Source organism: Bos indicus x Bos taurus, chromosome 23, assembly GCF_003369695.1.
Source record: "Bos indicus x Bos taurus breed Angus x Brahman F1 hybrid chromosome 23, Bos_hybrid_MaternalHap_v2.0, whole genome shotgun sequence".
In the NCBI taxonomy this organism is placed as follows: Eukaryota; Metazoa; Chordata; class Mammalia; order Artiodactyla; family Bovidae; genus Bos; species Bos indicus x Bos taurus.
The window spans coordinates 29506823-29533852 of NC_040098.1; the positions used below are offsets into that span (position 1 = coordinate 29506823).

The window sequence follows — 27030 nt, forward strand, 5'->3', positions numbered from 1 at the left end:
TTGAAGCCTGGGTGTAGGTCATCCTTTTTCACCTGTGAGAAGAAAATATCATGTGAGAGGCCAGGGAGAAGACTGAGTCATAAGATGCTAGAGGAATCCCTAGTCCTGGACCCCAGAGAACTTTCTGGAACTGTGGTCAAAACTCACGCTAGGATAGGGAACACAGAGAAAGGAGATGTGTAAGGAATGGACTAACTGCCCTCCTGGAGGTCTGTTCTCAGCAAGGACCTCCCTTTTGACCTTCAAGTGCTAGAAACCTGGTCCCCAGCTGGAATTAGGAATTTGTCTTTCGTTTTCACACGTGTTTTAGAAAAGACAAGTGATAACATCAGTTCCAGACTCCACACGTGTGTGGAGGGTACTTTTCAATAACCAGGCAGGTAAACTTCTACCTGGGCTTGAAACCCCCAGCGAGATAAGAAAACTCAGGGCCCTCCCTCCCTTCCCTACCCGAGTGTGTCTGCATCCAGATTACAGCTCCAGCCATCACAGCCACCACGAGGAGAACCAGGCCAACAATGATGCCCATGGTGAGGAAGGGGGTCTGAGGAGGTTCTGTGGAAGAAAGGGAAGGAGACCAGACTTAAGGCTTCAGTCCTGACCTTGCTGAACTGAGTCCTGAAGGGCTCCTGCTTTATCTGAGAGGAAGCTCCATTCCGACCCCCTCCTTACCCCATCTCAGGGTGAGGGGCCCCTGAAGCCCCTCGTGCTGCACATGGCACGTGTATCTCTGCTCCTCTCCAGAAGGCACCACCAGGGCTGCCCACTTCTGGAAGTTTCCATCCCCTGAAGGCCTGGTCTCCACAAGCTCCATGTCCTGGGTCTGGTCCTCCCCATTGTGCTGCCAGGTCAGTGAGATCTCCTCAGGGTAGAAGCCCAGGGCCCAGCACCTCAGGGTGACCTCATAGTCAGAGATGGGGTGATGGGTCACATGTGCCATTGGAGGGTCTGAGGAAGAATCAGAAAATTCACAGTTTGTGTTACCTCCATGGGTCACTGAAGCAGCATCATGTGACCATCCTGAGAAAGGACAGACAGGGATTTTTTCCCCAGCTTTACTGACATATACTTAACAAATTAGTACACATTTAGAGTGTACTACATGTTGCTTATAGTGTACATATATATATATATGTACACTCTGAAGCTAATTAATGTAATCATCAACTTACCTTATGTGTGTGTCTGTTTGACAGGGATGGTAAGAGTGATTAAGATCAATTTTAAAGTATATAATACAGGATTATTATCAACTATAGTCACCAGGCTGCATATCAGATATCCAGACTTAGTACGAAATTTTTTACCCTCTGAGCTACAGAACATTCAAGACCACAGTTTTGAAAAAAGCAGCACAAGAACTAGATAATAGCCTCATCTCGGAGATCAAGGATGATCTATATTAGTCCTTGGAAAATTCTAGAACGAGAGACTAGGATGCTGCTGCTGCTAAGTCATTTCAGTCGTGTCCGACTCTGTGTGACCCCATAGACGGCAGCCCACCAGGCTCCCCCGTCCCTGGGATTCTCCAGGCAAGAACACTGGAGTGGGTTGCCACCTCCTTCTTCAATGCATGAAAGTGAAAAGTGAAAGTGAAGTTGCTCAGTCCTGTCCAACTCTTCACGACCCCATGGACTGCAGCCTACCAGGCTCCTCCATCCGTGGGATTTTCCAGGCAAGCGTACTGGAGTGGGGTGCCATCGCCTTCTCCAGCGACTAGGATCAGTTCAGTTCAGTTCAGTCGCTCAGTCGTGTCCGACTCTTTGCGACCCCATGAATCGCAGCATGCCAGGCCTCCCTTGGTCCATCCACCAACTCCTGGAGTTCACCCAGACTCACGTCCATCGAGTTAGTGATGCCATCCAGCCATCTCAGCCTCTGGCATCCCCTTCTCCTCCTGCCCCCAATCCCTCCCAGCATGAGAGTCTTTTCCAATGAGTCAACTCTTCGCATGAGGTGGCCAAAGTACTGGAGTTTCAGCTTCAGCATCATTCCCTCCAAAGAAATCCCAGGGCTGATCTCCTTCAGAATGGACTGGTTGGATCTCCTTGCAGTCCAAGGGACTCTCAAGAGTCTTCTCCAACACCACACTTCAAAAGCATCAATTCTTCAACGCTCAGCCTTCTTCACAGTCCAACTCTCATATCCATACATGACCACTGGAAAAACCATAGCCTCGACTAGACAAACCTTTGTTGGCAAAGTAATGTCTCTGCTTTTGAATATGCTACCTAGGTTGGTCATAAATTTCCTTCCAAGGAGTAAGCATCTTTTAATTTCATGGCTGCAGTCACCATCTGTAGTGATTTTGGAGCCCAAAAAAATAAAGTCTGACACTGTTTCCACTGTTTCCCCATCTATTTCCCATGAAGTGATGGGACCGGATGCCATGATCTTCATTTTCTGAATGTTTAACTTTAAGCCAACTTTTTCACTCTCCACTTTCACTTTCATCAAGAGGCTTTTGAGTTCTTCTTCACTTTCTGCCATAAGGGTGGTGTCATCTGCATATCTGAGGTTATTGATATTTCTCCTGGCAATCTTGATTCCAGCTTGTGTTTCTTCCAGCCCAGCATTTCTCATGATGTACTCTGCATAGAAGTTAAATAAGCAGGGTGACAATATATAGCCTTGACGTACTCCTTTTCCTATTTGGAACCAGTCTGTTGTTCCATGTCCAGTTCTAACTGTTGCTTCCTGACCTGTATACAAATTTCTCAAGAGGCAGATCAGGTGGTCTGGTATTCCCATCTCTTTCAGAATTTTCCACAGTTTATTGTGATCCACACAGTCAAAGGCTTTGGCATAGTCCATAAAGCAGAAATAGATGCTTTTCTGGAACTCTCTTGCTTTTTCCATGATCCAGTATATGTTGGCAATTTGATCTCTGGTTCCTCTGCCTTTTCTAAAACCAGCTTGAACATCTGGAAGTTCATATTGCTGAAGTCTGGCTTGGAGAATTTTGAGCATTACTTTACTAGCATGTGAGATGAGCGCAATTGTGCTGTAGTTTGAGCATTCTTTGGCATTGCCTTTCTTTGGGATTGGAAAACTGACTTTCACAGCATCATCTTCCAGGATTTGAAACAGCTCAACTGGAATTCCATCACCTCCACTAGCTTTGTTCATAGTGATGCTTTCTAAAGCCCACTTGACTTCACATTCCAGGATGTCTGGCTCTAGGTCAGTGGTCACACCATTGTGTGCTGCACTCAATATGCCAGCAAATTTGGAAAACTCAGCAGTGACCACAGGACTGGAAAAGGTCAGTTTTCATTCCAATCCCAAAGAAAGGCGAGACTAGGATAGGCGCTCTAAAATTTGAGGGGGCGAATACAGACTAAAGGTTCTGACTCTGGTGGAGGCTGAATGGCTCATAAAAGCTGGAGTCAGGCCTCGTAAGATGTTCTCAGGGTGAGAACGGGCCTTGAGAAAGTCATGGATCACAAGATGGCGGCCAGGGTTAAAGGGCACCGCTGACCAGCTATTTCAGGCATGGTTTGTTTCCTGCTTCTTCCTCAAAGACACTGGATTCCGTAATTGGTCTTCAGAGAAGTGGGGACACTGGTGACTGTCTTGTACAGAATATGAAAACCTGGGCGGATTTCCTCCCTCTCCTGACAAGAACCTGGGGCGCTGTTCCCACAGGGACCCCATTTTCCTCTCCTCGTGCGAAGCCAGCTCCAGCCCGAGGGGAGATCAGGGAGGCCCCGCGCCCCTCGTACCTGCGCGCAGCAGCGTGTCCTTCCCGTTTTCCAGGTATCTGCGGAGCCCCTCCACGCACTCGCCCTCCAGGTAGTTCCTCTCGCCCTCCGCAGCACCTGCCTCCTCCCACTTGCGTTTGGAGACCTGAGCCGCTGTGTCCGCCGCGGTCCAGGAGCGCAGCTCCTCGTTCAGGGCGAGGTAATCTCTGCCGTCGTAGCCGTACTGATCATACCCGCCGAGGAGGCGCCCCTCCGGCCCCACGTAGCAGCCGTACATCTCCTGGACGGTGTGAGACCCTGACCCGCCCCGACCACCCGCGGTGATTAAGCCCAAACTGAACATGAGAGGGCGTCAAGTCCCCGCGAGCTCCTCCCGGGTCGGGCCGGGCGTATTCCACAATGTTGGGGTGACTTTCGGACCCGCAGACTCGGGGAGACCCCGGGCGGTCCCTGGGGATGGGGGTCGTGACCTGGACCCGGGCCCGCGTCGCTCACCGGCCTCGCTCTGGTTGTAGTAGCCGAGTGCGGCGTTCAGGTTCGCTCGGAAAGCCTCTGCGGCGTCCTTAGCTCCCTGCGTCTCCTCATCCCAATACTCCGGGCCCTCCTGCTCCACCCACCGCGCCCGCGGCTCCATCCTTGGATTCGGGGTGTTGCTGTCGAACCGCACGAACTGCGTGTCGTCCACGTAGCCGACGATGATGAAGCGGGGCTCCCCGAGGCCGGGCCGGGACACGGCGGTGAGGAAATACCTCAGGGAGTGGGAGCCTGGGGGCGGGGAGGCGTGAGACCCGGCCGGACCTCCTCGCGGTTCGGGTCCCGGGTCCGAGGTGAGGGGGCCGGGAGGGCGGAGGGGGCTTAGGGCCAGCGAGATGGAAGCGGTCGAAGACCGGCCCGAACTTCGGAGGGGGAAGAAAAGAGGGGTTGGGATGCAAGGGAGGGACAGGACGGGACCAGGGGTGAGGGGGAGGGTCTGGGCAGGGGCGTCGGGGTCGCTCGTTCCCTGGGGTCCTGCCCCCAGGCTCCCGGGGGATCCCCTCGCCCCTCTCCGCAGAGTTCGTTCCCTCCCGACCCCGCACTCACCCGCCCGGGTCTCGGTCAGGACCAGGACCCCCGAGAGGAGCAGGAGGAGGGTTCGCGGCCCCATGACTCGCATCCTCTGGGTCTGGGAAGAAGCAGAATCCGGGCGGGTCAGTGGAGACTTTGTAATCGGGATCCGCCGAGACGCTGATTGGTTTTTCTAGAAACCGAACACCCAGTGGCAGTGAGAACTGGGGCGGCGTCACGAGTGTCCAAGCAGGAGGAGCCAAGGAGGAGGGCTCGACACAGGTTGTGACAGAGAAAGTGAAACTCTGGGAGACGGGGAATCCCCAACATGGAGCGTCCTAGCCCCAGACACCGCCCTTGACCCTGAGATCCGGACCGGCTCGCCCTTCAAGGACCTGGGATTTTGCCCTGATCCCTTCCCTCCTGCTAGGTCAGTCAGTTCAGTCGCTCAGTCGTGTCCGACTCTTTGCGACCCCGTGCTGCGAATCGCAGCACGCCAGGCCTCCCTGTCTATCACAAACTCTGGGAGTTCACTCAGACTCAAGTCCATCGAGTCAGTGATGCCATCCAGCCATCTCAGCCTCTGGCATCCCCTTCTTCTCCTGCCCCCAATCCCTCCCAACATCAGAGTCTTTTCCAATGAGTCAACTCTTTGCATGAGGTGGCCAAAGTACTGGAGTTTCAGCTTCAGCATCATTCCCTCCAAAGAAATCCCAGGGCTGATCTTCAGAATGGACTGGTTGGATCTCCTTGCAGTCCAAGGGACTCTCAAGAGTCTTCTCCAACACCACACTTCAAAAGCGTCAATTCTTTGGCGCTCAGCCTTCTTCACAGTCCAACTCTCACATCCATACATGACCACAGGAAAAACCATAGCCTTGACTAGACGGACCTTTGTTGGCAAAGTAATGTCTCTGCTTTTGAATATGCTATCTAGGTTGGTCATAACACTCCTTCCAAGGAGTAAGCGTCTTTTAATTTCATGGCTGCAGTCACCATCTGTAGTGATTTTGAGGCCCCAAAAAATAAAGTCTGACACTGTTTCCACTGTTTCCCCATCTATTTCCCATGAAGTGATGGGACAGGATGCCATGATCTTTGTTTTCTGAATGTTGTATGACCTAAGTCAAATCCCTTATGATTATACAGTGGAAGTGAGAAATAGATTTAAGGGCCTAGATCTGATAGATAGAGTGCCTGATGAACTATGGACTGAGGTTCGTGACATTGTACAGGAGACAGGGATCAAGACCATCCCCGTGGAAAAGAAATGCAGAAAAGCAAAATGGCTGTCTGGGGAGGCCTTACAAATAGCTGTGAAAAGAAGAGGAGCGAAAAGCAAAGGTAAAAAGGAAAAATATAAGCATCTGAATGCAGAGTTCCAAAGAATAGCAAGAAGAGATAAGAAAGCCTTCCTCAGCGATCAATGCAAAGAAATAGAGGAAAACAACAGAATGGGAAAGACTAGCGATCTCTTCAAGAAAATTAGAGATACTAAGGGAACATTTCATGCAAAGATGGGCTCGATAAAGGACAGAAATGGTATGGACCTAACAGAAGTAGAAGATATTAAGAAGAGGTGGCAAGAATACATAGAAGAACTGTACAAAAAAGATCTTCACGACCCAGTAATCAAAATGGTAGAGCCAGACATCCTGGAATGTGAAGTCAAGTGGGCCTTAGAAAGCATCACTACGAACAAAGCTAGTGGAGGTGATGGAATTCCAGTTGAGTTATTTCAAATCCTGTTAGGTAGGATCTTCAAACTACCATACAATTGCACTCATCTCACATGCTAGCAAAGTAATGCTCAAAATTCTCTAAACCAGGCTTCAACAGTGCGTGAACCGTGAACTTTCAGATGTTTAGTCTGGATTTAGTAAAGCTAGAGGAGCCAGAGATCAAATTACCATTATCCTCTGGATCATCAAAAAAGCAAGAGAGTTCCAGAAAAATATCTACTTCTGCTTTATTGACTACGTCAAAGCCTTTGACCATGTGGATTACAAAACCTGTGGAAAATTCTTAAAGAGATGGGAATACCAGACGGGCTGACCCGCCTCCTGAAAAAACTGTATGCAGGTCAAGAAGCAACAGCTAGAACCAGGACATGAAACAACAGACTGGTTCCAAATTGGGAAAGGAGTGGGTCAAGGCTTTTTATTGTCACCCTGCTTTTTAATTTATATGCAGAGTACATCATGCAAAATGGTGGGCTGGATGAAGCACAAGCTGGAATCAAGATTTCCAAGAGAAATTTCAATAACTCAGATATGCAGATGACACCACCCTTATGGCAGAAAGTGAAGAAGAACTAAAGTGCCTCTTGATGAAAGTGAAAGAGGAGAGTGAAAAAGTTGGCTTAAAGCTCAATATTCGGAAAACTAAGATCATGGCATCTGGTACCATCACGTCATGGCAAATAGATGGGGAAACAATGGAAACAGTGAAAGACTTTATTTTGGGGGGTTCCAAAATCACTGCAGATGATGACTGCCACCATGAAATTAAAAGATGCTTGCTTTTTGGAAGAAAATCTATGACCAACCCAGATAGCATATTGAAAAGAAACATTACTTTGCTAACAAAGGTCTGTCTAATCAAAGCTATGGTTTTTCTAATAGTCATGTATGGATGTGAGAGTTGGACTACAAAGAAAGCTGAGCGCTAAAGAATTGATGCTTTTGAAGTGTGGTGTTGAAGAAGACTCTTGAGAGTCCCTTGGACTGCAAAGAGAACAAATCAGTCAATCTTAAAGGAAATCAGTCCTGAATATTCATTGGAAGGACTGAAGCTGAAGCTCCAATACTTTGGCCACCTGATGTGAAGAACTGATTTATTAGAAAAGACCCTGGGCAAGATTGAAGGCAGGAGGAGAAGGGGATGAGGATGAGATGGTTGGAGGGCATCACCAACTCAGTGGACATAAGTTTGAGCAAGATTCAGGAGATGGTGATGGACAGGGAAGCCTGGCGTGCTGCAGTCCATGGGGTCACAAAGAGTTGGACATGACTGAGCGACTGAACTGAGTTCCCCTCATGCACTGAGAACTCTTTGTCTCACTTTCTCCCCGAATCCTAGCTCTGGGGCTGTTTGTGATTTTGATTAAAATATCTACACAATCTTACAAATTAGTGAGGACCCCAAGGATAGTATTATGTGGCCACTTCTATGCATATTTTCCATACTATGAATAATACACTTTTTGTTAGTTTGTTTAGAATAATATTAATAACCCATGCATTTAATATGAATGACTATTTCCCAAAATAAACAGGGTAGTGAGAAGCATAGAGCTTTTTACATTTTTTCCAAGTATCTTTCTTGTTTCTTTCACTAGAAGACCACTGGATTTTCAAATTTGCGTCTGCATTGAGTTCATTATTTTGATTGAAGTCTATGAAAGTGAAAAAGCCCACACATACGTAGGAGTAGCATTTTTTAATAATCTTTTCAGATAATTGTGGATGTTCATCTTGGATACAAAACTAAAACTGTACAAATTATAGTTTCTCAAAGGTTTTTTCCACAGTGGACCTGAAACAATATCATTGACTATTTTCTATTCTGTTACAGTAAAATCCATCAGCCTATTTTGCACATTGAGCATCTCTTGCAGTAATATAAGAATTTTACAAAGTAATACATTGTTTCACTAAATTATACAGATCTTTCTTTGTCATTCATTCTTTAAAGTAACAGTCATGTTCCATGAAAAAGAGGTTAGTTCAGTTCACAGAGTTTTCCCTTGGGCCATAGGACTTTGAAATGTAGTAGAAGTGTTCGATGTGTACTTTCCATGTCATCACAGAAGATACTTTTAAATGTGTATTTAAGAATGATGATTAGGAAACATAAACATTTTTATTTATTTTATTTAAAAAATATATTTTATTGAAGAATATTTGATTTATAATATTAAGTTCTGCTGTACAGCAAAGTGATTGACTTATACATTGTATATGTATATTCTTTTTCACATTTTTTCCATTTTGGTTTATTAAGGACAGATAAGAATTTTTAATGTGTCATTCTGGATGTTTTAAAGCAAACCTGATTATTAGTTTTCTTTTTTTCTACAAGAAAGTTTTGGTGAAAATAATTACTAGTTAAGTTTGCTACCATAGTCTCCATTACTGCTGTTATACATCAAAGCAAATGTCAACATAGTGAGAAGCCAAATAATATCCGAGAAAGCCAAAAGCTTTCACCTCAGGGATCTCATGAAACGATCTCAGTGACCCTTTCCACAGTTGAACAGACCACAGATCAACGGGTTCCACAGACCACACTCTGAGAACTCCTGTTCTGAATGAACCAGGGCGTCTCCCATCTGATCCCCGCCTTTGTCTCCTCTTCATTTTGGAAAATGCTTTTACCTGAGCTGGACTCCGTGCCTCCCCAAACTTAACTGAGGGCCCTGCCCCTGGGCTCCTCTAGGAGAGAACTCACCCTCTAGAAAGTGATGCCAGAGAGTGTCATCAGTCTGGGAAGGGAGGTGGGGGGACAGGTATTTCCCCTTCGGAACTGGGAACAGTTTGTACCTAAAGGCGCCAGACATACTCATAACCTAGTTTGACTTTGTTACACACCAGCTTAATATGTATTCATATCCAAGACAGAAATCTGATAGTGTCTAAGAAAAATATTATTGGTGCTTTCATCTCACGTGGTCTAATGCACCTGAACTGAGGCCAACAAATCATGAAGAGCCGTCCATTCCAACAGAACATTCTGTGGTGAAAGAATTTTCTATGTCTGTGCTGTCCAGTTAAGTAGCCAGTAGCTACATGAGGCTATGTAGCACCTTAAAGTGTCTGTTGTGCTGAGCACTTTTATTTAATTTAAATAGCAATATGTGGCTACTAGCTAGCATATTGGTCAATGCATATCTAGAATGTTGTTAATTAACTCCTCTTTCCCCTAAAAGATACTATGTGACTCATAGGTTGATGCACATTAAAATAATCTTAATATTGAAGTCACAGATTTGTCTGTGCAGGTCTTAGATATAGCTTTAAAATACAACATGCTCTGAAAGTTTCTCTAATGTGTATTTTAACAGACAGCGTGTTCAGACATGGGCCAAACCATGGTTTATCACCTTAAGGTCTTAAGTGTTCAAAACTGCTCATCACTGGATATAATCTTTGAGCTCCTGGTGTTTTCCTTAACTTGGTAAACATAACGACACACAGAAGTCTTCATTTAGCTCAAGAGAAAGTGTTTATTAAACACAATAGATATCAAAACTTTGTGGGACTTGTAAATACTTGTAAAGTTGTGAAGCAAAAGATGCAATGTTAGAATCCACCACCTTACTACTTTTTACTTACAGTTCTTGCTATACTTTCACCCCAAATTCCATCAGTTCTGTTTCCCTTCACCCTTGGACTCCTCTCTCCTAGATAAGAATATACATGAAATTTTTACACTTGTGGAATGAAGAGTTTTATGACCCAAAGATTAAAAGCCATCAAAACATATAAATCTTTCCTATGTCAATCAGACACTCACAGGATACAAACATATGCCCCTACTCCAATGGAGACACATAAACACTTTTGGCAAACAGGTAACATGTCTCAATGTTCTTCAGCCAAAGACCACAAGAAGCAAATCTGTGGGCAATCAAGTTGGATTTATACTGGATACAGCGAGGGAGATTACACAGTATCAGGGACGATAGTGTCCTTGTAAGGTGCTAGAACATACACAGCCAGGAGTCCCTAAACTCTGAGCTTGGCCCGGTACCTCCCGTCAGATCAGTGCCAACATTAGGTTAGAAAAAAAGTGTACAATAAAAATACTGTGCTTAAAAAAAAAAAAAAATACTGTGCTTAAATCATCCTGAAACCATTCCTCCCACCCCTGATCCATGAACAACTGTCTTCCATGAAATCAGTTGCTGGTGCCAAAAAGTTGAGGACCGCTGATATAGAGGATGTGGGCTTTGATTTTGAGAAGCGTCTGTGCGAGACTGGCTCACTCTAGATTGGGTGTGGTCAGGAAGTGGGGGCAATTCTATGCCTGGGCACCTCAGTGAGCCTCTGCCATAGGGAGGGCAGACTAGAGCGAGGATACAGCTGTGACTGGGAGGAAGCAGTGGTCTCTAGATCAGCACAGGGAGAGGTTTGGTCCACGGTGAGGGGCACCGTGCTGCCTGGTTGGTCTGAGCTTGTACAGAATGCTGTCGTGTTCTTGTTTTGTCTCTCTGTGTCATGCACTCAGATGTCCTTGTCTGATGCTGATCTTCTGTGAGATGACTTATGTCCAACAGGAGAACAACACAGTCGCATGGTGAGCTCCAGCTCAGCTAGAGGATCAGAATGTACATCCTAGTGCATGAGCTGAGGGTGATCTGTCAAGTGTTTACAAATGTAAGGGATTTTCATGTAATTATTGAAAGCATTATTTACCAGCACACAAGAGAATTGAAAAGATACTCAAGCATATACAAAAATAAATAATTCATGTTCTTCCCCTCATTCCCCATTCACTCAAGTCCTCTACTCAGAAACAATTGCAGTTAAAATTTTTTCATTTTTCTTTCCAGAAAAGTATACTGTTCATTAATGAATACTGGTAGATCAGTAAAAGAGCTCAGGCCAGAGCCTGGGAGAAATTATTGTAAATTCACATATCTGATAAAGGACGTGTTTTAGAATATACATAGAAGTCTTCAACTCAACAAAATGAAAATAACTCTTCAAAAATAAAGTTTGAATAGACACCTCTTCTAGAAGATATAACAATGGAAATGTATATGAAAAGATGCTAAACATCTTATGTTGTTAGGAAATGTAAATTACAAAGACAGCCATGTGCATCACACCTGATGGCACATCTATAGTCCAAGAACTGGTGATGCCAAGGTTGGAGCAGCAGAAGGACATAGAGCAGCAGAAACCCTCACTCACTGGGGGAGGAATAGGAAGCAGCGCAGCCTTGAAAAATGAGAGTCAGCAGTTTCTAATGAAGCTACACAGAAACTCTCCATCCTGTCTACTGATCAATCTAGTATTTCTCGAATTCATTTGAAAACATATTTGCACAAACCTCTGCACACCAATGTGTATATCAGAGTGCCCCTTAAGTGTGAGCTGCACATAGTGACTTTCTTCTAAAGATCACAGGGTGAGGAGTGGGAAAGTAAAAATAGAAGTTCACACAGAAACCTAGGAAATGTACCTTAGCTACGTGATGAAGTGAACTTATCAGTAATATCCCAGTGGACAGTGTATACCCTTGGTGACTGGAGAATGTCACTCATCTCTGTGGTCCTCTTCCCCAAAACCCTTTGCCCCAGTCAAATGGAAAGATGTTCTACTATGTCTCTGAGCAGTACTCCCCAATACATCAAAGTCATCAAGAACAAGAGAAGTCGGTGTGACTGTCACATCCAGAAGAGAACAAAGGAGACTAAATTCAGACTTAATATGTGTCTTTCATAGGATCTTGGGTCAGGTTAAAGGAAAACTAATGAAGTCCAAATAAATTCTGGAGTTTAGTAACACTATTAATATTGGTCATCAGCTGTGAGGAATGTATGATGGTGGTATAAAATGTCGTCACAGAGTGTGGGATATATAGTAACTGTATACTGACTTTGCTACTTGTTTGTAAATCTCAAACTATACTAAAATGAAAACACATTTTAATATCAGCTAGAAATGAACAGGAAGTGGAAGAAGCAATTATTAACTTTTCAGGATGTTTTCATCAATGAGCTTCAGACAGGAGACTGGAGAGAAAAGATGGAAACCTGAGATACAGGCAGGGCTCCAGCGCTCTCCTCTCCTCTAATCCTTGCTGTACCCTCGAGCCTGACCCCAGAGCTGCTCAGAAAGCACCTTCACCCCCTCACTGGGCCAGGACAGCCACCTCTGTCTGACTCAGACGACAATGCATCCTCTGCCTTCCCTGAGCAGAACTGGAGAGGGAACAGCGGTCGTGACCCCGTGTGGCCACAGAGCTGATGACTGGACACCTGAGCTCCCCTTTGACCTCCTTACCAGAGACCTGCCCAGGCTCTCCTTAGGCTCCCAGCAATGGGTCAGTGCTATGCTCACAAGCTGGTGTCCATTCAGTGTCAAATTCAAAGCCTGAATTGTCACCCAAAATACACGCTGACATGGACATTTCTCTCCCCATTAAATAACCAAGGACTTTGGCCTCAGAGAGGATCAGATATCCAGGCTGTTATGCCAGGTCCAAAGTGGACCCCACAAACATACAGCATGTCCTCAAATCAAGGGATGGGACCTCGAAGCCCAAGAACTGTCACTTCATCTGACTACTGCCAGACTTATAGACTCTCCTTCTGGGGAATCAGCTCTGGAACCTCCATTCCTAGGATGCGGTAGAAGAGGGGAGGAAGAGGAAGGAGAGGAGATCCCAAAGTGCCTATAAAGGTGGGGAGGCTCCTGGAGAAGTGCAGAGAGGCAGGAAACACTGACATTATGGGATGGAGGCCAGGGGTGTGGAGGGGGAGGAAGTGGGGAGGAACCAGAGGGGAGCGTGTGGGGGAGGGTCACTGAGTGGACATGAACACGGGGAGGTGGGGTCTGTGTGGGGAGAGGCACAGGGACTTCTGGCCTGGGCGCTGGTAAAGGCTCTCTTTTCCACTGGGATGATAAACACACAGGTGTCAGCTCTATATTTTGGTGGTAAGCTATACTTATGTTTTTGGTATTTTTCTGAAATTTCATGTATCAGTTCAGTTCAATTCAGTTCAGTTGCTCAGTCATGTCCGACTCTTTGCAACCCCATGGACTGCAGCAAGCCAGGCCTCCCTGTCCATCACCAACTCCCGGAGTTTACTCAAACTCATATCCATTGGGGATTCCCTGGTGGCTCAGACTGTAAAGCTCTGCCCGCAATGCGGGTGACCAGGGTTCGATCCCCAGGTCGGAAAGATCCCCTGGAGAAGGAAATGGCAACCCACTCCAGTACTCTTGCCTAGAAAATTCCATGGATGGAGAAGCCTGGTGGGCTACAGTCCACGGGGTCGCAGAGAGTCAGATACGACTGAGAGACTTCACTTTCACTTTCTTTCATATCCACTGAGTCGGTGATGCCATCCAACTGTCTCATCCTCTGTTGTCCCCTTCTCTTCCCACCTTTAATCTTTCCCAGCATCAGGGTCTTTTCAAATGAGTCAAATCTTTGCATCAGGTGGCCAAAATACTGGAGTTTCAGCTTCAGCATCAGTCCTTCCAACGAATATTCAGGACTGATTTCCTCTAGGATTCACTGGTTGGATCTCCTTGCTGTCCAAGGGACTCTCAAGATACTTCTCCAACACCACAGTTCAAAAGCATCAATTCTTCAGCGCTTAGCTTCTTTATAGTCCAACTCTCACATCCATGCAGGTATGCTGTGACTCAAGTACAGGTGGAAGAAGGGAAAAGAGAAAAGGAGAGAGCACAGGAGATTAAAAGAATTCCTTTCTTCCAGAGAAATACCCCCACCTCAGTCCCCACTTCACACACCCCCATACACGATGCTGGGGGCGGCGGTGGGGCAGGGAGACTCAAGGAAGGGAGAGCTCATCCTCAGCTCACAGTCAGGGGTACTGGGACATTGTCCATTTATTTGCTAAAACAGCAGGGAGGGCTCTGTCAGAAAGACTGCCCCAACAGCTTGGGAAAAAGATCTGCCCAGCTGGTGGCCATGAAGGTGGTTCCTGGAGATCAAAGGACAGGACCTGGAGTGGAGCCTGGAGGCCACAAGGGTGACAAGGAGATCAGGCATGAGCCTGGGCCAGGGGTCCCCCTAACATTTTCCAGAGGCAGGAAAAGGACCTTCCGCCTCCCTAGACCTACACTTAAGGACACCAAGGGGGGTTCCCCTCCTCTCCAGGCATCACACACCTCCCACCCTTTGAAGCCTTGAAGAGTACTCTTCTGCCCTGAGTCCTAAGAGCCCAGGACCCCAGCCTCTTCATCTCCTTCGTGGAACATAACAGACAGAGACCTGATGTCTGAATCCCTGAGACCTGATCCCTCCCCTTTCAAATCTAACTCTGACTCCGATAATGACCCAGGGTTTGGAGTCAGCGGTCCCAGAGAGGGAGGCTGCCCAGGGCCCCACAGGCCGCAGCTGAGCCAGGCTTTCCAGCTGCGCACAATCAGCCGATTCTGGAACAAAACCCGAAAAAAAACAAAAACAAAAACAAACCCAAAACGAACAAAAGCACTGCAGGCTCTTCTTAGCCGGGGTATGTGTGGGGTCTGTCGGGGGGGAAAGTGTGAGGTGGGGGAAACCCGCCTTTCTTGGGGGTCCTGCGCCTCCGGGGGCAGTCCTCTGCTCCTCCCCCTTGCAGAGCACCGCTCCCCCAGATTTTGGTCAGAGGCAGGGACTCTGAGAGCAGCGGAATCCTTGATTTCCTAAAGCCTCTATCATTCAAATCCGAGGAGAAAATCAGCGCAGGCAGATCGGTAGAGACCCTAAAACCAAGGAAGGGCTCTGATTGGCTTCTAGAAACCGGATAGGCAATGGGAGTGAGAACTGGGAACTCGTCATGAGTATCCAGGCAGAAAGGCCCGACACAGTTTGAGAGAAGAGAAAGTGAAACTCCAGAGAGATGGGGAACCCCTCCCCCTACTCGACACTTACCTTCCCATCCCCCAGACATCACCTTAGGCCAGAAGGTGGCCTAAGATCCCGATCGCCTTGCTCGGTGACCTGGGACTTTGCCCTGACCCTGCTACTCCTGCCTGGAGGACCCTGTTACATGGTCTCCCTGAGTCCTGGCCCAGCGGCTGGGTAAGTCAGCAGTTGACAAAACTTGCGGTTTCAGAATCTGTCTATGGACCTAGGACCTGGGACCTCAAAGACAATACCATTTATATGGGTTACATCTGTGAACATTTACCGTGTTAGAAATATAAACAGAAATCTATTGATTCAACTATTATATTAATAACCCATTACATGAAAAGACATTTTTATGAAAAAAAAATCACCATTTTCAAAATAAAACAGTGTAGTGAGAAGTGATCTTTTCTAGATTTTACATTCTTTCAAAAGTTGACATTCTTTTCTTGTATGTCTCATTGAAAAACTGAAGACTGCATATCTGCTTCTGTTTTTAATCTTTTTGATTGAGTATATTAAAAAATCCAGCCTCACACAAATAGGTAACAGAAGTATCTTGAATAACATTTTCAAATAACTGTGGTTCCCACTTTGATACAACACTAAACAAGTGGTAGCAGCTTAAAGGTAGCGTCTTATTTTCAGTGATAACCCATAACTGCCACTGAGTATTTCCAAATCTGTTGCATACGAATATAAGGTCTGTCCTGAACATTGAGTGAATATTGTACTAATGCGTGATTTTTTTTTAAGTAGTGTATTGTTTCACCAAGTTGTATGATTTTAAAGTATTAACATTTAAGATTATCAAACAATCACATTTGTTAATATCACCACAGTTGACACTAGAAAAATTTGTCGGTACTGGGAATCTGTCAAGATTAATTTTCTCATGAGAGCTTGCATTTTATCATCGGCAAAAAATAGTATCAGTTGATATTCTAGAAGGGAGAAGCTCCCATTCATTATGCCAAAATAACTAAATGTAAGCAATCATAGTTTTCCTGTTCTTCATTCTCAAAGTGAAAATGGCATTCCATAAAAAAAGGAGCTAAGTCAACTCAGAATAATGATTTTCCTTGGGCCATGGTACTTTAGAATATAGCAGAAGGACTTTTATGTGTACTTCCCATTTCATCTTATCAAATATTCTAAAATGTGGACTTAAGATTGGTGACTGTAGCAACTTAATAATTTTTAATACTACAACCTGGATATTTTTCAGTGAAACTTGCTTTTCTATTCTGCAACTGAATGGTGGTGAAGAATACAATAACTGCTATTGCTGTTTGGTGAAATAACCCTCACTTCTGCTAAGTTTTACCTCAGCGCAAATGTCAGCACAGTGGAAAAGGTAGGGGCTTCCCTGGTAGAGCAGTGGTTACTAATCTACCTTCCAATGATAGGGGACGTGAGTTCAGTCTCTGTTGGGGAACTAGGATCCCACCTGATGAGCCTATACACTCTAGAGCCCAGGCTCTGCAACTAGAGAAAGCCCCAATACCTCAATGAAGACCCTGTACAGCCAAAATAAAATAAATAAACTAAAAAAAAGGTGAATAAATTTTTGGTAATGTTATGAAAGTAGTTTTGACCCATAATTGGATCTCAGAGACTTCAAGGGTTCCATAGACCAGACTTTGAGAATTTCTGTTCTGAGTAAAGCAGGGAGACTACAAGCTGGCGGCTTCCCCTGTAGCTCAGTCGGTAAAGAATCTGCCTGCCATGCAGGAGACCCAGGTTCAATTCCTGTGTCGGGGAGATCCCCTGGAGAAGGAAATGGCAACCCACTTCAGTATTCTTGCCTGGAGAATCCCATGGGCACAGGAACCTGGAAGGCTACAGTCCATGGGGTCTTAAGAGTTAGACACAACTTACCAACTAAACCGCCACTACCTCTTTGCCTCCTCTTCACTTCTGAGAATACCTCTTCTGGAACTGGACTCCCTGCCTCCCAAACCTTTACTTATTGGGGCTCTGCCTCTCGGCTCTTCTAAAAGAGAACTTACCCCTAGAAATTTGATGCCAGAGTGTCTCCATATAGACAGGGAGTTGGATGACAGGTGTTTCCCCTTTGGAATGGGGACAGTTTGTGCCTGAAGACAAGAGAGAGAAATTCATTCATGACCCATTTTGAATTTGTTCTTTTCCGTTCAGTTCAATGACTCAGTCGTGTCCGACTCTTTGCGACCCCATGGACTGCAGCAGTACATCAGGCCTCCCTGTCCATCACCAACTCCCGGAGTTTACTCAAACTCATGTCCATTGAGTCAGTGATGCCATCCAACCACCTCATCTTCTGTCGTCCCCTTCTCCTCCCACCTTCAATCTTTCCCAGCATCATGGTCTTTTCAAATGAGTCAGTTCTTCGCATCAGGTGGCCAAGTATTGGAGTTTCAGCTTCAGAATCAGTCCTTCTAATGAATATTCAGGACTGATCTCCTTTAGAATGGACTGGTTGGATCTCCTTGCAGTCCAAGGGACTCTCAAGAGTCTTCTCCAACACCACAGTTCAAAAGCATCAATTCTTTGGGGCTCAGCTTTCTTTATAGTCCAACTCTTACATCCAAACATGACTAGTGGAAAAACAATAGTCTTGACTAGATGGACCTTTCTTGGCAAAGTAATATCTCTCTTTTTTAATATGCTGTCTAGGTTGGTCATAAATTTTTCTTCCAAGGAGCAAGCATCTTTTAATTTCATGGCTGCAGTCACCATCTGCAGTGATTTTGGAGCCCAAAAAATAAAGTCTGACACTGTTTGCACTGTTTCCCCATCTATTTCCCATGAAGTGATGGGACCAGATGCCATGATCTTAGTTTTCTGAATGTTAAGCTTTAAGCCAACTTTTTCACTGTCCTCTTTCACTTTCATCAGGAGGCTCTTTAGTTCTTCGCTTTCTGCCATAAGCGTGGTGTCATCTGCATATCTGAGATTATTGATATTTCTCCTCACAATCTTGATTCCAACTTGTGCTTCTTCCAGCCTAGTGTTTCTCATGATGTACTCAGCATATAAGTTAAATAATGAATTTGTTGATGCCAGCTTAATATTGATCCATATCCCAGATAGAAATGTGATCTGTGTGAGAAATAATATTGGCCCTTTGGTTTTAAATGGGTCTAATGCACCTTATTTGAAGCCCAATAATAGCAAAAATAATAGTGCTACTCAAAGTTCTAGGTCTGCTCAAAGTTCTAGTCTGTGACTTTCCATGAGGTGCTAGCTACTGAGCTATTGAGCACTTTAAATGTGGCTAATGTCATTGAGCAGTTGAATTTTTATTTAATTTCATTTAAATTTAAATAGCCATATGTGGCTAGGAGGCTTCCCTGGTGGCTCAGATGGTATATAATCCTTCTGCAGTGCAGGAGACCAGGGTTCCACCCCTGGGTTGGGAAGATCCCCTGGAGAACAGAATAGCTACTCACTTCAGTAATTTTGCCTGGAAAATTCCAAAGACAGAGGAGCCTGGTGGGCTACAGTACATGGGGTCACAAAGAGTTGGACATGCCTGAGTGACTTACACACACACAGACGTGCCTAGTAGCTGCCATATTTGACAGAACATATCTAAGTGTTTTAGTTTTCATTCTCCCGAGATATTGTATGACTCACAGATTGAAGTACACTGAAATTATCTTTATACATTTATTTTTGTGGGTCTTAGAATCACCTTAAAGTACAGAAGTCCAGAAAATTTAATCTGCCTGCAATACAGGAGACCTGGGTTTCATTTCTAGGTTGGGAAGATCCCCTGGAGAAGGGAATGGCTACTCACTCCAGTAATCTTGACTGGAGAATTCCAAGGACAGAGGAGCCTGGCAGGCTACAGCCCAGAGGGTTGCAAAGAGTCGGATATGATAGAGTGACTAATGCTTTCATTTTCTTTAACATCTAGAGTGCACAGACATTAACCAAAATATAATCTATAACTTCAAGTTCATCAGTTTTCAAAAACACCCATCATTGGAGCCAATTTTGGTCTATATTACATTGAGACTCTTGGTGTCGTTTTTGCTAACCTGGTAAACATAAACAAGCACTTATGTCTTCACTTAGCCACGAGAAAGCACTTATTGAATACCCCATTGTAAAATACCCTGTAGGTCCTACATAGTTAGGAAATACAAAGCAGAAGATGTAAACCCTAGCATTCCACCACCTCAGAATTCTTTACCTGTTATTCCTCCCTGTAGTGTGTGTAAAGTGGTACCTGCCCCCAGTTTCAGCTTTTTGTTTCCTTTCACCCTTGGACACCATCCTCCTCATCGTCTCTACTTAAATGAAAATATACATAGAGTTTTCACAATTGCAGAATGAAGAATTTTCTAAGCCTGACCCAAAGATAAAAAAAAAACCACCAAGAAAAACTAAACTTTCTATGGCAACTACAAACTTACAACCATGCAAACACATGTCCATAATCAAATTCAAAGACACATAACAAATCTGACAGACAAAAGGTTAGCATATGTCAGCCAGATATTTTTCAGCCAGAGACCGCCAGGTACACGCCTAGTTGAACACACTGTGTTTACTGCTGATACAGCAAAGGAGGGCACACATCGTGGGAAATCATAGGACATTTTAGAATGAAAGTATAAGAAAGAATGTGTTATTGTGGAATTTGGGCTCTGATTGGATAAAAGAAAGGTTTACTCTAAATTGAGTATTGCCAGGAGCATGGTCAGTTACATGACTGGGTGTTCTAATCAGGCTTATCTATAAGGAGGGCAGACTAGAGCAAGGGTAAAGCAGCGGTTGGTAAAGAAGCAGCCGTCACTCATGTTACCCAGGACGGGATGTTCAGTACTTTCTGAGTTGCACTGTATCCTGTGTTCTCTGCGCTGAAGCAAAATTATGCATAGTCTTGTCTTATTTTGTGTCACTTTATTATGGTTTCAGTGTATCCTTGTTTGATATTGGTATTTTATAAAATAGTTTATTCCAAAGAGAATTACATGGCCTAGCTGTGAGTACCAGGCTAGCTTCAAATAACACTGAGGTCAGCTGTGAGTGACACACCTGTTACCTGGGGTCAGGAGGCTGATTTTTCTTCTTCCTTAAATTCAATATTTTAAAATTCTTACATTGCAAGTGAAAAATAAAGATTATAAGAAAATAGTTTGGAAAAGAAGAAATGCAAATACCAAATAATTTATTATTAATAGGTTGGAAAAATGAGACTATGAAAGGAAAAGTGGAAAGAAAAATTAAAATCTGTCAGCTTGGCAAAGATGAAAGGAAGATAAAGGCTAGGACCTTTAGTGGGTCTTTGGGAAAGTCAAGGCAGGGCAGGGTAAACAGATTAGGATTGGCTGGTATGAATAATTTCAGCTGGCTTTGGGTTAGAGATGGTCTTTAGTTGTCTGGTACCTAGCCCTGGTATCACTGGTGGTGGTAGTGGTTTAGTTGCCAAGTCATATCTGACTCTTGCAACCCTGGCCTCTGTAGCCTGCCAGGCTCCTCTGTCCATAGGATTTCCCAGGCAAGAATCCTGGGGTGGATTGCCATTTCCAGGGATCAAACCTGGGGCTCCTGCGTTGCAGGTGGTCTCTTGCGTTGGGGGTGGCCTCCTACATTGCAGGTGGATTCTTTACTGACTGAGCCATCAGGGTAGCCCCCAACTCACAGAGGTAGAGGAATACTGCCTTTTGGGGTCCAAGGCCAGATAGGGGATGGAGGGCTCTGGATTAGTTAGTTTGCATATCAAAGGCTTGCTCCTGCCAGGGAAAGCAATCTCTCCTCAGGGAGAAAGGTTTTTTTAAAAAATTAATTTTTACCTTTCACCCGGGTCTTCATTGCTGCACGTGGGCTTTCTCTGCTTTCAGAGAGCTAGAGGCTACTCTCTAGCTGCAGTGCACTGGCCTCTCACTGCCATGGCTTCTCGTGTTGCAGAGCACAGGCTCTGGGCCCGGGGCTTCAGTAGGTGCAGCACATGGGGTCAGTTGCTCTGTGGCATGTGGAATCTTTCCGGATCAGGGATCATAACCCGTGACCTCTGCATTGGCAGGGAGATTCTTACCCACTGTACCACTAAGGAAGTCCCTCAACAAAACATTCTTAAACACTGAGCTATCAGAGCAAATTTCCCCACATCTTGTTGGCACCTAGCCTCTGCTCCCATGCCTTGAGAATGCTGGCTTACATGAGTCTTGAGAGACCATGTCTTATTACAGAAGCTGAAAACATACTTCCCTAACCTTTTGTTGTTGCTGGGGCACAGGCAGGCATCCTATACTCTGGCAATCTGGTGCACTTATGCCAGATTTTGATTTAGGAGTTAGTTCCACGAAGAACTAGGAAATCCACTGATTTCCTGAGCCCATTCCCTCCTCAACTCTTCATTCTCATTTCTCTATCCAGGAGAAATATACTCATCAGTTGGGTCTGAATCCACTGGGATAGCTACTGCCAAACACACCTCTGGCTCCATTCCCATCTATAGTAATTACTTCTTCATCCTCTGCCTCCCACCAGATAATATCCACTCTCCATTTGCTTGGACTCATGCATGTGTCTGTTTATATGCTGACAATCCCTATGATCCTCTCAAGTCCTGCTGACTCCTCCTCCTCCTCCCCCTCTCACTCCAGCTCCCAGCTCTCTGGGTGTCATTGGATCTGCCTCCAGAATTTGCAAGCAGGCAGGCACATGTATCCCTCTCTCTTTGCACTGCACATGCCCTCGTAATGTTTAACAAAGTTCCTGTTTTCTAAAATTAGCCAAATTTGTTTTCTGCTGCTTATAGGTAAGACTGCTAATTTAATATTAAGCTAAGTATCTATTTGTACCATCTCAAAACACAGCTGACATAAAATTTACTTCAGAACCAAATGATTTCCAAAAACTCACATACACCTAAACCTCACGTGGCTTCCCCTGGCCCCTTCCTATTGCAAAAATTATCAGAACACGGCAGATAAAGGAATTCTCACACCAGATATCTCAAATCTCATAGCATATCAAATGTGAAATGGGTATGAATTGCCAAATATTTACTGTTTCCTCGGATGCTTAGAAGGATGACAGGAGAAATTGTGGGGCAGAAAAGGTGCTTTGGAAATATCGGTATGGATGTTGTCATCAATTACTATTTGTGGCAGGGGCTGAAATTCTATGTGCAGTCACTCATTCTCATACATTTGTCTCGGCAGCAGATGAAGAACCAAATCAAAGGCAACAAAAGTGATTAATTAATAGTTAACACATTTTAATAAGTACTTTAAAGACACTCCAACCATTCCCCTTAGAGAAAGAAGATCATCTATTACCGTCTTCATTATAGAGACAAAGCAGTGAGGACAGGAGACTCCTAACTCTGCCGTAAGGCTCTAGTCATCTGAGAGCTTGTTGGAAACCTAGCGGGATGATGCAGCTGAGGCAGAGAGCTGGGAACGATGAAAAGGAGCAAAGGATAAATGAAAAAACCTGTGCCAGGAGGTCTTCTCTCAGGGTCTCAGTGTGAGTTTGGATCTCATGCAGTTAAGCCACAGGAAAGGGAAAATTCTCCCAGTGAAGGCAGATGAGAATTCATAGATGAACTCTTGAGTTCTGGCATTGGTAAAGGTTACCTTCCCACCATCATGATCCAGAGTGACTCCAATGTGCCGGGGGCAGTAGGACAGGATTTGGAAGGGCCCTGGGCTGGTGCATATAGACACCCCAGCTGAGGACAGCTGCAGAGTCCAGACCCCTCCTCGGGGGTGAAGTTGAGAAATCCCCTTCTCACCACTGACTCTCTTGCCACCCCCACCAGGCAGAATTTTGGCCATATTCCATTTTCCTGAAACCATTTCTCCTCCAACTCCTCATTCTCCCCTCCATATCCAGGAGAATGATACCCATCAGTGATGCCTGTAAATCCACCAAGATCTCTACTGCCGAACACACCTCTGCTTCCAGCCCTGTATCTCCTTGCGTCTTCTTCCTCCTCTGCTTCCCACCAGATCCTGTCCACTTTCACTTCCCAGTACACTTTGCCCCATGTGAAGCCCTTACTGCCCAGCACCCCGAGCTCCAGATCAAATCTCTGACCACGCTGGCATTTGTTCCTCCACAAGCCAGTGAACATCATACTCTTCCCATCTGGAGACACTGAGAGGTAGCCATTGGCTGTCTGGGAATTCAGGATGATCCTCACTGTGGGGACAAGGAGACAAAGGTGTGGCCTCACAAAAGATATAAATGAGATTTGTCCCATAGGTTCTGGGCCTTTATGACAACGGTGGGAGGCTCCTCAGGGGACCAGGACAAAGACTGCTTTTGACCTTGTGTTCAGACTATTAGCAACCATATCTAGAGAGTGTTAAGAACATAGAAAATTCAAGGCCTCAGGCAGTGCCATGAGACTTGAGAGGGAAAATGATAAGGCCTGGGACCACTTCAGTTTAGTTCAGTCACTCAGTCATGTCTGACTCTTTGTGACCCCATGAACCACAGCATGCCAGGCCTCTCTGTCCATCACCAACTCCCGGAGTTCACTCAGACTCATGTCCATCGAGTCAGTGATGCCATCCAGCCATCTCATCCTCTGTTGTCCCCTTTTCCTCCTGCCCCCAATCCCTCCCAGCATCAGAGTCTTTTCCAATGAGTCAACTCTTCGCATGAGGTGGCCAAAGTACTGGAGTTTCAGCTTTACCATCATTCCCTCCAAAGAAATCCCAGGGCTGATCTCCTTCAGAATGGACTGGTTGGATCTCCTTGCAGTCCAAGGGACTCTCAAGAGTCTTCTCCAACACCACAGTTCAAAAGCATCAATTCCTCAGCACTCAGCTTTCTTCACAGTCCAACTCTCACATCCATACATGACCACAGGAAAAACCATAGCCTTGACTAGATGAACCTTTGTTGGCAAAGTAATGTCTCTGCTTTTGAATATGCTATCTAGGTTGGTCATAACTTTTCTTCCACGGAGTAAGCATCTTTTAATTTCATGGCTGCAGTCACCATCTGCAGTGATTTTGGAGCCCCCCAAAATAAAGTCTGCTACTGTTTCCACTGTTTCCCCGTCTATTTCCCATGATGTGATGGGACCAGATGCCATGATCTTCGATTTCTGAATGTTGAGCTTTAAGCCAACTTTTTCATTCTCACTTTCACTTTCATCAAGAGGCTTTTGAGTTCCTCTTCACTTTCTGCCATAAGGGTGGTGTCATCTGTATATCTGGGATCACTGTAGCTGGGCAAATCTGATTTTGAAATCAGGATAAAGAATTTGGATACATTAGTTACACAAAGACCTTCCATTTTAAAACAGAATTGCTGACCTTGAGTAATGGACCTTCACAGGAAAGCTGCAAACTTCAGCCACTATCCCCTCCAGATACTCACTTGTCTTATATTCCAGATCCCTCATCAATTTTCCTAGAATAAAAGAAAAAAGGACAATTCTTTCTTGTTTTTTTTTTTTTTTTCTTTAGCCACACTGCTTGACTTGTGGGAAGTCCAGCGTTGAACCCAGGCTGATGGCAGTGAAAGCACGGAGTCCTACCCACTGGACCACCAGGGAATTCCCAAGAAGAAGCAATTTTAACACCACAGCTTCTAGGTCAAGTTCTCTTACATGGGCTCATATAACTTTAAATGATGACAGGGCACCATGAAAGTTCAAGTGAATTCGAGAAAGCAATTCGGGAGACACCCAGACCTGTGCAGTCTAAACTGGTTCTTGTAAGCATATATACCAACAAGTGCTGAACCCACCTGCTGCTTCATTAAAGAGTACCTTTGGGCACACCACCTGTTGTTAAACTAAGTCTGAAACTTCTAGTCCTAAACCACACTGTTTCTCTCCATTCTCACAGATACCTCTTTGAGATACACTTTCCCAGTATTCTTTAAATTGTTAAAAAAATTTTTATTGTGGTAAAAGCACATGACATTTACCATCTTTACTATTTTTAAATGTATAGTTCATTAATGTTTAGTTCAGTTCAGTCACTCAGTCATGTCTGCCTCTTTGCAGTCCTATGGACTGTAGCATGCCAAGCCTCCCTGTCCATCACCAACTCCCGGAGCTTGCTCAAACTCATGGCCATCGAGTTGGTGATGCCGTCCAGCCATCTCATCCTCTCTTGTCCCCTTCTCCTCCTGCCTTCAGTCTTTCCCAGCATCAGGGTCTTTTCCAGTGAGTCAGTTAATCATTAATGTTGCTGCTGCTGCTGCTGCTAAGTCACTTCAGTCGTGTCCAACTCTTAGCGACCTCATGGACTGCAGCCTACGAGGCTCCTCTGTCCATGGGATTTCCTAGGTTAAATAACTATGCAATTGATTTCCAGAACTTTTCCATTTTGAAAAATTGAAACTCTGTACCCATTAAACAGCAGCTCCTCATTTCCCCCTCCTCTCTAACCTGGCAACCGCTAATCACTTTCTGTTCCTATGGATTTGACTGCTTGAGAGACCTCATATACAGGGAATCATATATTACTTGTCTCTTTGTGACTGGCTCCTTTCACTTACCCTAATGTCCTCGAGGTTCATCCATGATATAGTACGCGGCATGATTTCCTTCCTTTTTCAGGTTGGATAGTATTCCAGTGTCTGCATCTGCCACATTCTGTTTCTCCATTCATCCATCGATGGGCATGTGGGCTGTTCCTGCATCCCACCGGGGGTGAATAATGCTGCTATGAACCTGAGAGTGCGAAGATCTCTTTGAGATTAAAATTCTCTTTTAATTCTTTAGGAAGTGGGAATGCTGGACCATATGGTAACCATATTTTTAATTTTTTGAGGAAATGCCTCACTTGTACTCTCAGTGTTTTGAGACACTCTCCCAATATTCTTTTTACCTCACTGTTAGATATGAAATATCTTTTTACCATCTGGAGACCTCTGGCTGTGACTGTATTTTAGTCTAGGTTCCATTCTTAGATTATCATGTGGTGAGGATGAGATGGCTGGATGTCATCACTGACTCGACCGACGTGAATCTCAGTGAACTCCGGGAGTTGGTGATGAACAGGGAGGCCTGGCGTGCTGCGATTCATGGGGTCGCAAAGAGTCGGACACGACTGAGCGATTGATCTGATCTGATCTGATCCGATCTTGGACTTAGATTCCCTCTCCAGCGTCCCTGCCTGTTGTGAATGACACACAAAGAGCAAGGAACTCTGAGAAGTCACAGCCATGCTCACAACCTAAGGACACATTATAGAGAAAGAAAGAAGCTTTCTAGGTTCAGAACCCCCTCCTTTATGATTGACTTCTCTGAGTCCTTTCTCTGAAGAAAGAAGTATATCTGAAAATTCTTCTGCCTGATTTTTGATTGCAGGACTGATCAGCTTTTCAACCCAGAACTTCTTCCAGGGTAGCCAGAGTAATGACGTCACAGTGAGAACTCCTGAGAGAAAGGTGTGATTTCCCACCATCACCTCCTGCACATGCGCACGAGCACTAACAGTAGCCCAAAGACGCAGAGAGGACAAGATGGCTTCCAAATGGTCGCTTTCAAGGTCAGAGTCAAAGAGTAGAATATGGAGTTCTGAAGAAACGGTCATGATCCAAGGATTCTCTCCCCACCAATATGTCATTTATAGACAGTATTCAAAAAGAAAGAAAGGCATTTTCCTCCTTTAAAACTCTTTGAAACATGCTACTAATACTACAAGCTCTAAAGAAATTACCTGAGGATATGAACTAGACAAATTAAAATTAAATTTTAAAAGCATTA

At 45.0% G+C, this 27030-nt stretch overlaps 2 protein-coding genes and 2 long non-coding RNA genes across 4 annotated transcripts in view; 1 reads left to right on the forward strand and 3 right to left on the reverse strand.

Moving 5' to 3' along the window:
- LOC113882058 (BOLA class I histocompatibility antigen, alpha chain BL3-6) overlaps positions 1 to 27030 on the reverse strand; it is a 51639-nt gene that overhangs the window by 276 nt on the left and 24333 nt on the right. The window lies entirely within an intron of this gene.
- Positions 4 to 4896, reverse strand: LOC113882063 (BOLA class I histocompatibility antigen, alpha chain BL3-7-like). Its single transcript, XM_027525236.1, has 6 exons — positions 4785 to 4896; positions 4200 to 4469; positions 3726 to 4001; positions 673 to 948; positions 451 to 555; positions 4 to 32 (listed from the first exon to the last, which is right to left on the reverse strand). Exons 1-6 carry the CDS (start codon positions 4855 to 4857, stop codon positions 19 to 21), a joined length of 1014 nt encoding a protein of 337 aa, XP_027381037.1. The 5' UTR covers positions 4858 to 4896; the 3' UTR covers positions 4 to 18.
- Positions 14990 to 25094, forward strand: LOC113882067. Its single transcript, XR_003508269.1, has 2 exons — positions 14990 to 15518; positions 24776 to 25094. It is a non-coding gene; the product is annotated as an uncharacterized LOC113882067 (long non-coding RNA).
- Positions 18309 to 26296, reverse strand: LOC113882072. Its single transcript, XR_003508273.1, has 3 exons — positions 25818 to 26296; positions 24623 to 24719; positions 18309 to 18431 (listed from the first exon to the last, which is right to left on the reverse strand). It is a non-coding gene; the product is annotated as an uncharacterized LOC113882072 (long non-coding RNA).

Excerpts from the sequence above, each read along its gene's own strand:
- LOC113882063 (XM_027525236.1), bottom strand. The coding sequence starts at position 4,857 with ATGCGAGTCATGGGGCCGCGAACCCTCCTCCTGCTCCTCTCGGGGGTC. Across the intron at positions 4,470-4,784 it reads CCTGACCGAGACCCGGGCGG|GCTCCCACTCCCTGAGGTAT; the intron begins GTGAGTGCGGGG and ends CCCCGCCCCCAG. Across the intron at positions 4,002-4,199 it reads CTACAACCAGAGCGAGGCCG|GGTCTCACACCGTCCAGGAG; the intron begins GTGAGCGACGCG and ends GGGGCGGGTCAG.